The 15,765-nt window shown below is 46.4% G+C and overlaps 1 protein-coding gene across 4 annotated transcripts in view; it reads right to left on the bottom strand.

The window, feature by feature from the left end:
• Positions 1-4,814: 4,814 nt before the first annotated feature.
• SLC35F4 (solute carrier family 35 member F4) overlaps positions 4,815-15,765 on the bottom strand; it is a 126,815-nt gene continuing 115,864 nt past the window's right edge. For 3 of the 4 annotated variants that reach the window (XM_074821033.1, XM_074821034.1, XM_074821036.1), the window contains 4 exons: positions 9,515-9,640; positions 8,059-8,251; positions 6,282-6,371; positions 4,815-5,266 (listed from right to left, as the gene is read on the bottom strand). In XM_074821033.1, coding sequence (XP_074677134.1) covers positions 5,025-5,266; positions 6,282-6,371; positions 8,059-8,251; positions 9,515-9,640 — 651 coding nt within the window. In that variant the 3' untranslated portion in view covers positions 4,815-5,024. The remainder of the gene's footprint in view (positions 5,267-6,281; positions 6,372-8,058; positions 8,252-9,514; positions 9,641-15,765) is intronic. The other variant, XM_074821035.1, reaches the window with a different exon arrangement.

Raw genomic sequence — 15,765 nt, 5'->3', positions numbered from 1 at the left:
TACCCTTCCTGCAGATAGCTGGGGCAAACCGAGAGCAAATTGGGGTTGAACTGGGTCCTGGAAGGGCCCAATGGTACTGGAAGAGGCTTCTCAAATATCATCACTTGCAATTGCTGTGCCAAAATTACCCCTTCACACCTTTACCCGGGCTCCCCGGACCATGGCTGTGCAGGGTGTTGTGTAGATGCTGGGGGGGTTTGCTGGGTGAGCTCTGTGTGTGCAGTGGTGGAGATCATGGTTATCATCATTGGCATCGTTTCAGCCTGCTCAGCTCAAGAGTGAGTGGTGCCAGCCCCTGCTACGGCACAAGTAATCCTGGTGTTAAACCCCACACTTACACCTGCCTTTAACACCAGCCGATGGCATTTGAAGGGGGTAAGGATGGGCTGAGGTTCAGGCTGGCTTCATCACTGCACTTCTGGTGATGTGAAACTCATCCTTTTCTTTAACTGGGGGGTTATTTAATGCAGCCTTTTATCTGTGTTTAAGGTTCAGTTTGATTCTCAAGCGCTGTGCTGTAGAAAAGTGGGGCTGGAAGGAACTTTGGTCCCACACATTGCCTTTAGGGACAGCATATGGTCCCTCCCGGGAGAGTTGGAAGCTCTTTATTCCTTGATTTATTGCCTGAAACCCTCCACCTGGAACCTAAAAGTGGTACAGATCTTTCCAGAATTGGATTTTCCAGCAAATTTATTGTAGTCAGAATGAAATCATTGACCCCTAAGCCCTCTAATGCTATTGTTTTAAGGAAGAAACAGGGAAAGCCCAAGGGTAGTGCAGTGCCGTGACTTGGGGCAAGGCATTTTCCCATGGAGGAGCAGACTTCATTACTCACCTGCACGTGGAGCAAAGGGGAACCAAGGGGAAGATTCAGCACGGGGCACCAGTCTAACATCCAGCTGCAACGGCGGATTGCCTCTGCCTTAAAACTTCTCCTTAAAAATGATATTTAAACTACAAAAACCACAGGCGCAGGAGGAAATGGAAAGTGGGCAGCACTGATTTTTGCCAGAATAACGCCTGGTCTTTATGCAAATCTCGTGTGAGTAAAGCAGAAGGAACTGTAACAATGCAAATAGGCTTGTTGTCATTTTATTATGCTTGCAGCATGTTTAGCTGGCCATAGCGTGAACAAACGGAGCGGTGAAGAGAGGAAAATAATCCAGCACCATTTCACTGGCTGGGATACACACCAGTGCCGCTAATAGATTCTGTTATTACACATCTGTAAAGTCAAGAAATACAGTTTCTTCCTCCCGCTGCTGCTTGTCGCCTGTATTAACAGGGGATGTTCATCTTATCCCAGCCAGGGCTGAGGATACCGGTGGTGCTGAGATAACATTGTCCGCAGTGCCTGGTCGCTGAGCCCTCCGGAGAGGGCGCGCGCAGGCGGCGATGCTCGAGGCAGGTTATTTGCAGCATATTTTGTTTTCCTTCCAGAGAGCCGGGCCCTGGCATGAACGAGAATCTGATAACGCAGCTGCTGGATCCAAACTAGTGTTTTCCTGGGGTGCAAACGAGATGGTGCAACTGAAATGAAACATTCACCTTGCTGGAGACAGTAGAAGGGCTCATCAGAGATGCCCACAGCAGCAGAAGTAACCACATCTTATCGGTCACTTGATGGGTACAATTACTGTTTTGCATTCCTCTGATGGATCATCAACACCATCATACAAAGTACCCTCATTTATTGTCTGATTTCTCAGGTTTGATGGGTTTTCTCTAGCTGAAAGGCTGAGCGGCACTCTAGGGAAAACAATTAACGTTCCTCACTTAATAAGGAAGACAAACTGCAGGTTGGGCAGTGAGTGAAAGAGGGGGGCCGTAGGGAATCGCTGAGGGGGATGAGCACCCCTGGAAAGCACCTGAGCACAATGCAACCAAGGGAGTAGGTACCTGTTTGCCTCTGGGGATCTGGGGCACTCGTGGCTACAGCGGTGGATGTTGCCCAGAGCTGATGGTGGGGGAAAGATGAAGGAGTAAATCCCTCCTGCCCATCTGCAGCAGGGGCTGGGGGGAGTGAGGCGGTGGCAGAGAGGGGAAAGCCTTCTGCAGCCCTGGTCCAACCCTCAGCGCTGTTTGCTGTGCAGGCAGCAACATGGGGGATGCTCGCTCCTGGCAGAAAGCTGGGGTTGGGTTAGATGATGTCTGTTAACCCTGATGTGAGGCGGAAGGTGGCTGCTGGGCTCAGAGCTACATGTCTTTTCTCCCTGTAGAAATGTAAGGGTGATCGCTGGTCCCTGGGGATGGGACATGCACAGGGGCTGCTCATAGAGAGTGACAGGCTGGCACAGTAACACGCTGTGCCCCTGGCCATGAAATGTCTCGAGAAGGGGAAAACTGACTCAAACACAGGGATTTCACGTGATTTTTCCCTGCTGAATACTCAATGAGGTTCCTTGAGGGATCCGGTCCTGAGCCTGAAGATGCTGCTGCCATGAGGCTGCTTGCCAAAATGTACTTATCAATGCATACTAAAAGGAAATGTTTGTTTTTCCCATGTGTTCAGTTTGGCAGGAGCTAAAATTTCAGTAAAACACATCTCTAAAACTATCTAGTAATTTAAATGAATATACCAACTCCAAAATCGACTTGTGGTGGTGCCCAAGCTGCCATATGCTATTTGCTCTCAGCCATATCGTTCCATCAGTATCTCCTGTTTGATATAATTCACTTTTTTAAGAATATTTTTAATGTCTAGCTCCTTTCAAAAGCAGCTGACGAGGAGCTGAGCCCAGCTTCTCAAATGCTAGGAGAGAGTTTTAAAAGACTCTGTGTGCATACCCAAATCTTACACTGCTGGGTTTAGTGCAAATGGGGATGGTTGTTTGGGTTGGTGTCTACAGTCCTAATTCTGCAGTTGTGTGATGAAAGAGCCCAGCTTTGGGGGTTGTTAGGTTTTTTTTTTTTTAAATATACACAGGTAATTTGTTAACTCTGCTGGTTGCAATGAACAGTTTAGACATGAATGTTAAAAGATAAAAAACATCAAATAGAAAAGAGTCAAATAAAAAAGTGCTTTTTGCTTACATGAAATAATTACATGAATTATTTACATGAATTACTTTGTTTGCAGCAGTATTAAGCCCTAATGGCCATGGGGACACACTGTCTGCCTGCCACCCTCCAACCCTGTCACCGCCACCTCCCTGGGACCAGCGATGCCCCAGGACACTTCTCCAAAGTGTGGGGCTCAGGTGGGACCCCCACGGGCACCAGTGCAGTACAAGGGGTTCAGCAGGACGTGCTCGTGGAGAGGTGAGCTTGCAATCAGCCCCAAAATAAGTCACAGCTTTGTGCTGGGTGTACTCTTGCTGTTATTTAAGTAACAAATGCAGTTGTTGCTATCATAACCGGAGTTGTTAATAACAAACACTTCCTTTCACTAATACTTTTTTTTTTTTTTCCTCCTGGCAGAAATACCATCAAAAAAACGCTGATAGCTGCTGATCAAACTCACAAATAGGGAGCAGGCCAGTAGAGCTCAGAAATCTATGACACTGTCCAGTTGTTTCTGTTCTTCCTTAAAAAAAAAAAAAAAAAAAAAAAAAAGGAAAACAATGCTTGTCTGCATATCAAGTGCTCTCTAAAACTAATCTTGCGTGGTCGATCCTAGGAATGCTGTAAGAGAAAACAGCCAGCCTAAAGGACATAGTGACAGGCTTAGGGAAGGAACTGGGTAGATTGGCTCGTTAGTTTCGGCTTTTGAAAGGCTTCTCCACTGTGGAGTTTAAGAAAAAATATTTGGTCCAAAGCTCTAGAAAATAGGAACTGACATTTCCCAGGGAGGCTGGTGATCCTGGGTGTTCATTCTCTCATGAGAAGCTTGTTGTTCAGCTAGGAGTGCAGCTTTTCTGGGAGAGAAAGAGATAAATAGGCTATTTTTGGCTTTACTAAAGGCACCCAAAATCCAGCGCTACCACTGGGAAGTTGGTGTTGGGAAGAGGCACAGCTCAGCGTGGCTCTGCGATGGATGCAGGGCTAGTGCTGGAGCCTGCTGCCTTTCACTGGCGTGGTTTCAGGTTCACGGGACGTTGGCAGCCATGTGGTCACAGGCTGGAGCAGACCATGGGTGTCATGAGTGGGGTCAGTTCTTTAGCAAAGGCTGGGACAAGGAGTGAAGCCAGCTAAGGGTGCAGAGCAGTTCAGCTCAGTTACTCAGCTTGGGTGACTAGTGCAGGTGGAAATCCTACAAATCTACAAACTAGCAAAACTAGTTTGAACTGTTTTAATTGGCAACAGCTCCAGTAAACACGCTGCTCTACGTTCAGCAAGAGACTTCTCTCTTCCAGTTGGACTGGGGGGCAAGGTGTCTCAGCAGTGCCTACCCTTTTTCCCACTGAGGTGCTGGGTGTTGTGTGGGTTAGGACATCGGCTGCAGGCGCAGTACACAATGGAGAGCAGACAAGCTTGTGGCACCACATCTCTCTGGGCTAACACCGCTGTAGCATGTCCAGGTTATGTCAGAAGTAGCTTTCATCACGTATTTCACAATAACATAACTTAATGTTTTGCACATCACAGAATAGTTATTCTGACCATAATTCCTAATATCAACGTGAACATCTGCCCCTTTCAGAAATTAATTCTCAAAAATGCTGCGAGAGGTTTGAAATGGTTTCCAAAATTGCTACCTCGCTGAAAGGTCACTACTGAAAGTAAGGCGACATGTTCAATTTTGAGATTTAGCTGGAAATATCCAAGATTTGTATCCTTGAGAATGGCTCTGCTTTTGCCAGCAAGACGAGATAAATGATGTAGACTTGATCCATATTTTAAACCCACCAGTTCAGGAAGACACAAGCTGAAATGTTTTTTATTACAAAACATTTTATTGTAGTTATTTACACCCGTTCCTTGATAAGTGTATAAATGTAAACATTTATTATAGATGTATTTCTCTTATCTTACAGTTCATCCCCTGTCCAGAGTAAATGTCATTTTTAAGCATACAAGTAGTGAGGAAATTTAAGCTATATTCACAGAATATACATCTGCGTGCAGTTAAAAGTCCACCAGCCCTAAGCTAGTGGTATAGATACTGTCCCATTAGCTCTACTTCTGCTTCTTGTGTGTACGCTGGAGTCTGTGATGTCGTCGGCATGATCCTCACTTTTCTTCTCTTTCAAGCTGTTGATGAACCTCAGGGTTATTTCATCCCACTCCTCAGGGAGCAGCATCAGCAGAAACCCAATGCAAATGATGATGGTGGCTCCCAACCTCACTACGCTGAAGATCATTTTGTGCTTCAACAGATCCACAGCTGTGAAGAAGAAACAACAACGCCATCAAAACTGCAGCAGGATGATCTACAGCATCAGACCAGCCTGGCACATCTCTGTAAGCTTCAGGTTGAACTCTGGCTGTGATATTGGCCACGTCACTCTCAATGCTCTAGAGTGACCAGCTCCTCAAGTTCAGAGAAAGGCTTTGACCTGACAGCGTAGTATTGGAAGTGCCACATCTCCTCCGCGCCTCACCACCTTCGTGCGGGCTCTGAGGAAGCCTTGTAGGGCTGGTTTAAGCCTCAAGGTTTCCATTTCTGCTCTGAGAGGGAAGGTAACTCTTTATCTACAGTAAATCTTTATCTATGGTAACTCTTTATCTACAGGGAGTTGTTTCAGCATAACATTTCCTTGGGCTGCATGGACCAGTGACGGGGAGAGGGCAGCATGCAGGTCAGAAAGCTGGAGTCGATGTCTCCAGGCCCAGCTTCCCAACTCCACAACCAGTCACAACAGCAAATCTCAGCCCTTCAGCAGCCTCTTACAGGTATTGTTTTGCAGCTCTGACCTGCCTCTCTCTAAAAACAGATATTTCTTTGAAAGCATGCTCAGATACATGGAGGGGTGAGACTAACGGGGTGGAGGAGGAGGGTGGAAGAGCAGAGATGGCTATTTAAGAAGACAGGACTCTGAAGTAAACTTCCACATGCTGCAGGTCACCAGCATGGTGCTGAGCTGCAGCAGCAGCACGCTGACCCCGCCACGTCTCAGCAGCAACCAGCAGCTTTGGGCTGCTGTCTGGGGATCGGCCTGCCCTCCCCTCTGCATGGGACAGACACATCCCCTCACTCCCAGAGAAAGGAGGCAAGACAAAAACCAAAGGCTTTCACCAACTGAAACACCCACCATCACCAGGAGCATCCGTGGAAGCCGAAGGAGACTGAACTGCTTTTGAAATATGTGACAACAGATTTTTGCTAGTGAGACAACTGCTTCTGCTGTCTGTGCATGCCTCTGTGCTTATTTTTCTACCACCAACCATGGTACTTGTACCTGCATTTCCAGGGACGCTGAGCACTGTGCCAATAGAGATCAGAATGGGGTATGTAAGCACGACACCAACGTTAACCAGAATATTGAAAGCTAGGGAAAAACAGAGAAAATAATACATAATTATGGGGAAAAATTCTTGAGTGAGACTTTTCTCCTCCACCCTGACCCTAAAAGTATGACATATGCTCTGTGTGCACACCACAGCGATATATTTGTCACAAAGTGATTTTTATTTTTTATATGTGAGTGAAATGAGGGGAAGTTCTTCATGGGGGAAGAGGGGAGGACCGTATGTCCTTTCACAGACTGTAATACCAAGGTTATCATGCTCGTATCTCACAGCTTTGTCCAAGCTTTAATCAGATACCAACAACCTAGTTTTGCTGCCATAAGCCATCATTTTTCCTCCTACCAGAAGGATGGTGATGCCAGCTCTTAGCTCTGAGGCTGTGTTGTCTCTGTTTTAGAAGGACATTTCCATGATGAAAGGCCCCACGCCCCTCTAGCTGGACCACACACCAAAGGTGTTAGCAGCAGGAACTGATACTCTAAAGGACACCAAATACAATTAGCCAATGAAGTTAATTGTGAACCAACCAGATTGGAGTGAGACCATGGTCTTGCTGCTGTGTTGAAGGCAAAATGAAAGCTGACAGAAGTACAAATGTTCAACACCTTTCATTTATGGGTTGGGGTTTTTTTTTGTGACAGCATTCCCTGCCAGCTCCTACTTCCTTGAGAGGCCAAAACCAAACTGCAAAAACTTCCCTTTCATACCATTCCCTAGGGTGCTCCTCCAGTGCTCACAGCCAGGGGCTGGTGCTGTGGCAGGACCCCAGGTCCCTCCCAGTCACCCACGACCCGGTCCTGCTGGCGAGTCCCCTACGTAAAAGGAGCAAGTTGGTTTGTTCCGCAAGGCTGTTCCCTCGTGGTTGGGATTATACACTTGGGTAGATTGCTGGGTGATAAATTATCCCTACTTTTTGTCCCTTAGGTGCTCACAGCACCTCAGCTGTCAGCCTGACCATGTCTCAGGGAGGCTGTGTGGATGGGCTGCGTACCAGGCAATGAGATCCTCTTTGTTTCCATTTAATATACTTGTAGTGGAGACAAAAACCTCTTCAATTACAAGATAATAGAGACTTTACTAAAGGAGAGGATGTTGTTATATCTGGAAATTAAAACACCCCTGGGCTGAATCCAACAGATATTCTCCTGGCTAGAGGACAGCAACTGTGGCTCTGAAAGAGGGAGTGCTGTGGAAGGGCGGAGGGGAGGTGAAGACCACAGGCGAGGAAACGGCACCTGTCTTCGCAGGCTAACGCAAAGCTCTGCCCAGAGCCCTGCAGCACCCACAGAAAGGTGCCCCAGAGCTGTGGGCCCCCGTGTCAGTGCACACACACCCCACAGAGCATGCCAGGAACTGACTGGGTACATGCAGCTCTTTGAAATTGGATTTATAGCAATCAAGCTGTGCCAGAGACAGGGAAATACCAATGAAACTACAGGAGGAATGCAGAGATGGAAAGTGGACAATTAGTACGACTGCTTCATGTTTATTCTCTGCTATTATTATTAGTATTAAGGCTTCTTATGAAAAATACAAATAATTTCTCAAGGAGTACCTGTTTGCACTGGGATCAGATTTAATCTGTGAGAGAGCTCTGCTGCTTAAGGGGGTGGCAGGGAATTGTTCATGCCTGAGGCTAATTTTGTATTGGGGCAGAGGGCCAGGGGGAGAAGAGCTAGAAAAATGAGTAATATTTTTATCACATACCTAACCAGAGGCCGGCTACTCCACACAGGTAACCCCACGGCACAGCAGAGAAGGGGGACCAGTACTCCACTTTTGTAAAATACAGTATGATCGGGGTAACAGAGATGAAAATTAAATTGAAGAAGCCCAGGGTAGAAACAAAATGAGCCGCTTCCCCAAAGTTTGCGCTGCCAAGAAACATTTTGAACAAAACCTGCAAAGGAGAGGTGAGAGGAGGGTTTTAGACTTCACGCCTGTCATGGGAAGCAAAGTCCTCCTGCACAGGGTCTCCACTCCTTTGGGAGAGTGGGGCATGGGATAGCTCTGACCAGGACAGCGTGCCACAACCCAGCCCTTTCCTACAGAAGAGTTTTGCAAGGGGAGCTTTGGTCCAATTTCTACCCTTTTCTCCATTTTAGCACGGAGAGGGATACCGTGTTATTACTGTGGGGATGGTTGAGTCTGTAATAACACTTAATACAAAATAATAACTGTAATAAAGCTTAATACAAAACGCCATGAGGAGCAAGTGTAACTAAGAACCAAAGGACACCATCATTCCTGTAATGAGTTGCAAGATTTGGGCTGTGCTTGGCACCATTAGGATTTGTGAGGGGACTCCGGTGACTCCCACAGCATAAACCTGCTGTGAGAGGAAAGCCGAGCCTGGAGGGAGTCACTTCAGATTCACAGGCAGCACAAGCCTCGTGGAGGATTTGTCCTACATGAGCCTAATTCATGCACTTTGAGTGACTTGTGAATGGCCACAACAAATTTATTAGCGAGACAAGCAAAGTCTAAAGCTGGGAGGTGACTTCTTATCCCACTACAACTAACTCCAAACTTCTCTTTACACACACCTCACCCTCCCTGAGCTGACAATACATACAGCCACCTTTAGCCCAACCTGTTTGTAGCTCAGACATGTCCCTGCCTCCTTCATCCCTCACCTTCAAGAGCAGCCACTACTTTTGAGCAGGGGGAAAGCCCTGCGTGTCTCCAGTGCATCGCCTGCACCAGGCACACACAGGGGCTCCAAGCCCCGGACGAGCACAGAATATGCAAGAGAACTGCAGTGCAGCCCGGGGATGAGGCGTCCGTCCCCGTGCAGGAAAGCGGCACTATCCGCATTCAGGCTCTCCTCCCCGCTGCGTATGGCAAACCCCTCAAAACTGTGTCGATAAACTGCGGCGGCAGGAAATGATTAAAACATGATCCTAAATTCCTTGCAGCATAGTAATGGAGATTTCATTAAAGGCTCATAAAGGAAAGTCATTCTGAGTATCTGGCAGCTAACAACTAATTAGCCTCATAGTAGATTTCCTGACATTGTGACATCGTCTGGTCACCACATGAATGCTGCAGGAGGGATGAATAAAATAAAACATTTATTTTACAGCAATTCACTTTGTACTCATGCTTTTTTAACATCCAATGTTAAAGAACATAAGAATACTAATAAACAGTTATGACCTACCTTATACAATGCAGATGTAGAGGCTGATCCAACAGCATATGCTACCCCGATAATTGAATCACCCTGGAAACCATCTGCATATGCCATCATTACGATTCCTGTGATTGCCATTATTGCTGCAACTATCTGCACAGACAAAGCAAAGCGATGTAAAGCTCAGTGCCATTTCATTACACGGGAAGAGATTATCACTGCGTGGGGTTTTAATGAGAGTCACTAGCTACTTTCTCTGACTTGAAGCTTTCTTGCTTTCCCTTAAATAGAGAAAATTATGTACGGTTGGGAGAGATGTAAAGCATAATGAAAGCGTATGCACTGATAGTGATATGGATCTGTAGCACTGCAAATTCTCCTGGGGCCGACTGACAGAACATCCATCATTAAGTATTTTATAAGCTAAACATCCACTTTGGAGATATGACTCCAAGATCAGGAAATTTTATGACATTATGCTCTATTATACAACAAGAGAAATATTCAGCAATGCTACCAATTTGACTTGAAACACAGACATTTAGATAGCTGACCTTCCTGGACATCACTCCAGGAGAGTGATCCCTGTACTGTGGAGTGCCAGCGAACCACTGGGAGCTCTTCCAGGCTGCTCTGGCTGTGCACGGCATTTCCTAACAGCCCTGCCAGCTTCCTTGGACAAACATGACCAAATTTCTTTATGAAGCCTTTACCTCTGTGCTTAGGTTTTTGACCTCATTTGAAAATCCCAGACAGAGCTTCTAAGGAGCTTCAAAGAAAAAGAACAGAAATAATTAACTACACCATATCTGAAATCCTGGGTCTTGACTCCAAGGACCTTCAAGGAAGTGGTAGGGATGCCAACATGTTTTATTCTTTGAAAAACTCCTCCTCTCTACCTAATCACCCTCAGCAGGTAAATATGGAGTGTGAATTTCAAAGACGCTGAATACCGTGAGCTTCCATGGACTGCAGAGGAAAATGTATTTCCTCAGACCTGGGGAAAATCACAACCCCATTTCTGAAAAACAGGGGTTTTATAGAGAATTTTTAAAAAACTAATGTTACATTAAACATCATTATAAAAAGGCTGTTCATGTACTAGAGCTGGGTGTAGAGCAGAAGATGCACAAATGCAGATACCCGAAGCTGGCTGTTACAGAATCAGCAGCAGCATTTAAGGTTCAGACCCTGTTTCCTATTCCCAGACACCCATTAAATCACACAACTCCTCAGTGGAAAGGCAAAGCAGGCTCTTCCCATTCATACAAAGGAAGAAACTAATGTGGTTCATCTCCTGCCCTCCTTCACAGAATAACACATCCCAGCAGTCAAGGCATCCTGGGAGGAGCGTTGAGTCTCTTCATCCAGAGGAGGGACATGGATCCAGGACTGCCATCTTTGGACACAGGGCTCTCACCAGCGAGCTGCTGGGGAGGACAGGGAAGCACGTTCCATTTTCCAGTGTTTAAATGAAAATCTGGCCTGCACTCCTTAAAGTGACCTGGGGTGCTGGAAGACCACCCTCTGCTGTTCACCCTGCTGAAAAGTCAGGGCACATCCGGCACAGGACACCCATACCATCACTCAAGATGCAGCAATGCTTATGTTGATCAAGAGCTTACATCTACCCAAGGACCTGTGAGCAGAACACAGTTAAATTCTCTTAGAAGAATGAGTTTCAGTCCCGTTCAGTGGAATGGTCCCTACAGAGCTTCTCCCTCCTGCCTTTGGTTTCGTGAGTAGTTCATTGGTAATATAATTGTACTACTGCTGTTCTCCTTACAGCTTATCCTAAGATACAAATAGCACAAAAGTCCAGCTTTAAAGCAACGCAGAATTACACCCAGGACCTCTCAGACATCAGCGTGGCCCCTCCTATCAGTTTCCAGAAGCCCCCCCTTGCCCTGCTACGCTGCCTGGCTGGTTTCATCTCAGGCTGCACGATACATCTTGCCTTGCACATAAATTCAGATGTAGCGTTTCAGCTGTCAGCTGGAATATTTCAGCTGTAATATTTCAAGCAATGTCTCCCACAAGGCAAAACAGAAAAATGCAATGTAGTTATCCCCTCCTTCCAAGGGAAAAGATCGAGATTTAACTCTTAGTGCACTCACTGCTCAGACCCAGCTAGTCCTTTCCTTATATTAGTGAAAATGGGTAGATCCATCATCCCCAACTGGAGATTCTTCCTACCCCTATGTTGGGATTCCAGTCTTCCCAGTCTGACTACTCCAAATTTAGACAGCCAGTTTCCTACTTTAATCAAATATTTAGAAAGCCAAGCACATTTTTTTTTCCTGAAACAACTAAAATAATGGACACTTATGAAGCATCATCTCTCAAGACATTAGATAAATAAGACCCGACACTGGAAAACAGCTAGAACATTATTTAACTTTCATGTTCAGAGCTCTTCTTGCAAATTACACAGCACTGCGTTAGCACAGTTGACCTCTGCCTAGCAATTGTCATGTGTTTGCTTTAGAAACCAGAGAGCACATCCTGCAGGCTTCTGTAAGCTGACAAGCAGCAGCAAGGTCACAGTGAAGCAAAGCTGGTTGTTGTAGCTGACAGCTCGTTAAACAAGGCTTTTAATTAATGGAAGAGGGTAGTAACTTTCTTTTGGAGCATCCTAGGTAAGGAATGAAATTAGCCTGCCTTTTTTTTTCTTTTTTTTTTTTTTCATTCCTTTTTTCCCCTTGGAAGAGAGTAAGACCAACCAATGTTTTACTCAGGAACATTTTTTTCCCATGTGGAGCACAGCAGAAAATTAGGTGCTGTAGTAAAGAAACCTGTCTCCAGGCTAGAGTTAACATTTCTGGGTGGTGGGAAAGGGTCCCCAAACCACTCTGTACCTACCTAATAAGCATTAATTCAGCTTCCCTGATGAAACCCAACCAAGGGCTCAAACACGCAAACATTTAAGCACATGGCTAAATCTAAGCAACACAAGCCAACAGAACTACTCAAATATGTAAAGGCTTTTAAATATTTGTGCCTCCTCTGAGCCAAAGCTATCTGGACTTCCAGAAGTCCCAGTGCAACATGGACACATTATTAATTTGTGAGATGTTCAGAAGTGTCACAGAATCATCTCGGTTGGAAAAGATCTTGAAGATCCTCCAGTCCAACCATGAACCTCACACTGTCCGTTCTCAACTCCACCAGATCCCTCAGCGCTGGGTCAACCCGACTCTTCAACCCCTCCAGGGATGGGGACTCCCCCCCTGCCCTGGGCAGCCCATTCCAACACCCAACACCCCCTTCTGCAAAGAAATACTTCCTAAGAGCCAGTCTGACCCTGCCCTGGCGCAGCTTGAGGCCATTCCCTCTTGTCCTGGTGCTTGTTCCTTGGTTAAAGAGACTCATCCCCCCTCTCTGCACCCTCCTTTCAGGGAGTTGTAGAGGGCGATGAGGTCTCCCCTCAGCCTCCTCTTCTCCAGACTAAACCCCCCCAGTTCTCTCAGCCGCTCCCCATCACACCTGTGCTCCAGACCCTGCACCAGCTCCGTTGACCTTCTCTGGACATGCTCGAGTCATTCAGTGTCCTTTTTGGAGTGAGGGGCCCAAAACTGAACCCAGTAGTCGAGGTGCAAGCAAAGAGGATTACAGTGCAGGCAGGGGTTGTGCTGTGTTTCCCTGTGCAGGGCAGCAGGTACTTCAAGGTACCTAAGGTCTACTCGCACTACTTTTATAGGTAAATAGCTATACAGTCATTGCTGTGTATGTCCTTCTCATATGAATACTCTTTCTCCAGCTGGTGGTTTTCTCTCTCAGGTTGGGTGGAAGCTTCTTCCCACGCTACAGCACCACCACTGAGGGCACGTAGCTCTTGCTGCAGAAGCTCAATCGCAGCCAAGGCAGCCGAACCTTTGTGTGCAGACCTCGGCAGCCCTTCTGCAGTCAGTCAACGCTTCCACGGGCAAGATGATGCCGTACCATAAAGTGGCCATCAGGACAGGTTTGTCTTTAGACAGCCCATCCAAAAATCCAGCCCTGCAGCCTGGCCGGCGGTGTGCGGGCAGGCAGCCGGGGGAGCCAAGAGCCATCAGGCAGCTGGCCATGTGGCTCCCACGTGCCCATGGGCATCCGCGGGCACTTCGGAGACCACCTGCAGCAACACCAGGCGAGCAGGGAGCTGGTCATGCTGGAAACCTGCCGCATAGCTGCTGAGCCTTGACGGCTGCTGGTTCTCAAGCCCAGGCAGATGAAAGCTGTCTCGGGTACACAGGCGCTGGCTGCATCCCCACCTCCGACGTGCCGCAGACGTGCCCGACGGCTCTGAAGCTCTGAAAGAGCTGCTAGGAGCTGAGCTCCTTTGAAAAACTGGCTGTGCTCCTGGGCACTGAGTGCTCTGCAAAAACACTGGCTCAGAGTATATGATTAAGCCCTTATTTCTTTTTGTCTCCTTACTGTCCAAATAACCTAATTACACTTGCCCTCTGAGAGGTTGGGGGGTGAAAGCAGTAGAGGCATTCAAAGCACAAAAGGCTGGGTCCATGCTGCTTTGTCGTATTTTAGTTCTCAAACACTCTCCTGCGCGGTTATTAACATCATTAAGTGTTATTCTGGCAGGAGGGCTGCTGGAAAACGCTGCTAATTACCTTTGCAGCACCGTGCATCCAGAATCTGCCAGTTAGCAGCAAAACCCAGTTTCTTTTATGTGCAGGATTTGCTGCTCACTTCTTCTGCCAGGTTTTTCTTGTGCAAACCTCATGGTGTTTACAGCACTAATACTAATGCATATTTATAGCAACTATATTTTAGTCAGTGAAAAATAACTAATAAATGAAAATAGCTTTAGTATTTTTCATCTAGCTTTCTTTAAGAGAGTAGGCTAGGAAAATACAATAGCTGTGTGCTCTCTTCTAGAAAGAGCTTGCTTTTAGACAAAAATTAGCTTAAAGGGATCAAAATTTCCTATTTTTTCAGCTAGACTCAATATCATTTTACACAAGTGAGTAGTAACAGCTGGAAGCTGAGATTATCGAGGGCCAGAGGAGGGAACTACAGCCTCAGAAATTACCAGTCCTGTTGATTTCTGTAGAGGAGAACTGAGGATTTCAAACCCTGCTTAGTTAGTCATCAGCAGGCTGAAGGCAGGTCACATTCACCTGATGCTTCTATACTTTAAATTGTATATGAAATAGATATAGAGGTGTCTGGCTTTAGCGTTGGAAGATGAATGTCTGTGTCCTTCCCTTCAAGGGCACTGTGGCTGAGGTCTGTGAAACACGGGTTCATCTCCTCAACTTTGCCTGGTCTGCACAGACCCTCCACTGAGCCAGTCCAACGAAACCTCACTTGTGTGATGACACACAAGTCTTGAGGTGCTCAGGCCCTGTGCTGTTACTAACTGCCCAGCCAGCCCTGTCTCACCAGGAAATTAGGGGAACTGTTTTACTTAAACAATTTCCTCTTCCATTCCCAAACCCCTAGCACAGTGCTCTGCTCAGCGTGCCAGTGGCTGCTCCAAGAGCTAGATCAGATGCCTGTGAAACAGGATGCCTTTTCTTTTAATTTCTGAACTCTTCTATCACACTATTAAGCGAAAAAAGCTGCTGTACTCATTTTTTAAAAAACACTCACTCAGATGAGTGTCCTGATCCATCATGCTTTCCATGGAACTTCAATTCAATTGCTGGTGGCCCCTTCTGGTCACAGGCACCACACCTGGCCCCAATCAGTCCCTAATGAAGTTCAAGGCTCTCGACAGTTCAATCAGGATTGTACCCAACACAGCCATTAGGCCTTGAGCCATTTCAGTGGGGGAATCTGCATCAGCAGAAATGGCAGAAAGTGTAGCTACTCCTTAGCCAAGGTATAAAGTCAACGGTTTTAAACTGCTGTGTATTAGGAGATTTGTGTGTGTAAAATTTCCCCCAGATCTAGGCGCACATCAGTTAGCTCGTTCTTTCTTTTCTTTTTGCAGGGTCCATATTACTGCCAGTTAGTCCTGTAACACTTTAGTGCAAAATACACCTTCACGCAAAACAGTTGCTGTTCCTTTTAAACCAAATTTGGCACATGCACGTGTATACATGTGTGTAAAAACTAATCAGGTGACATTAAAATACAGAAGAGTACATTACACACTGAAAACAGCTATCTACCCAAACAAGGAATAAGATTGCTTTGGTTAGAACCCAAGCGTTTATCACTAAGTTGAAAATAAAATTAATTGACTGTACTTCAGCACTGTAACCCAAGACAGAATAGGTTTGCAAGAAACTGAAAGTCCTCCTATTCTAATGCATCAACTTAACACTTAGCTG

This window comes from Strix aluco, chromosome 4 (assembly GCF_031877795.1).
Source record: "Strix aluco isolate bStrAlu1 chromosome 4, bStrAlu1.hap1, whole genome shotgun sequence".
Taxonomy (NCBI): domain Eukaryota; kingdom Metazoa; phylum Chordata; class Aves; order Strigiformes; family Strigidae; genus Strix; species Strix aluco.
This window is presented reverse-complemented; position numbering and strand designations above follow the sequence as displayed.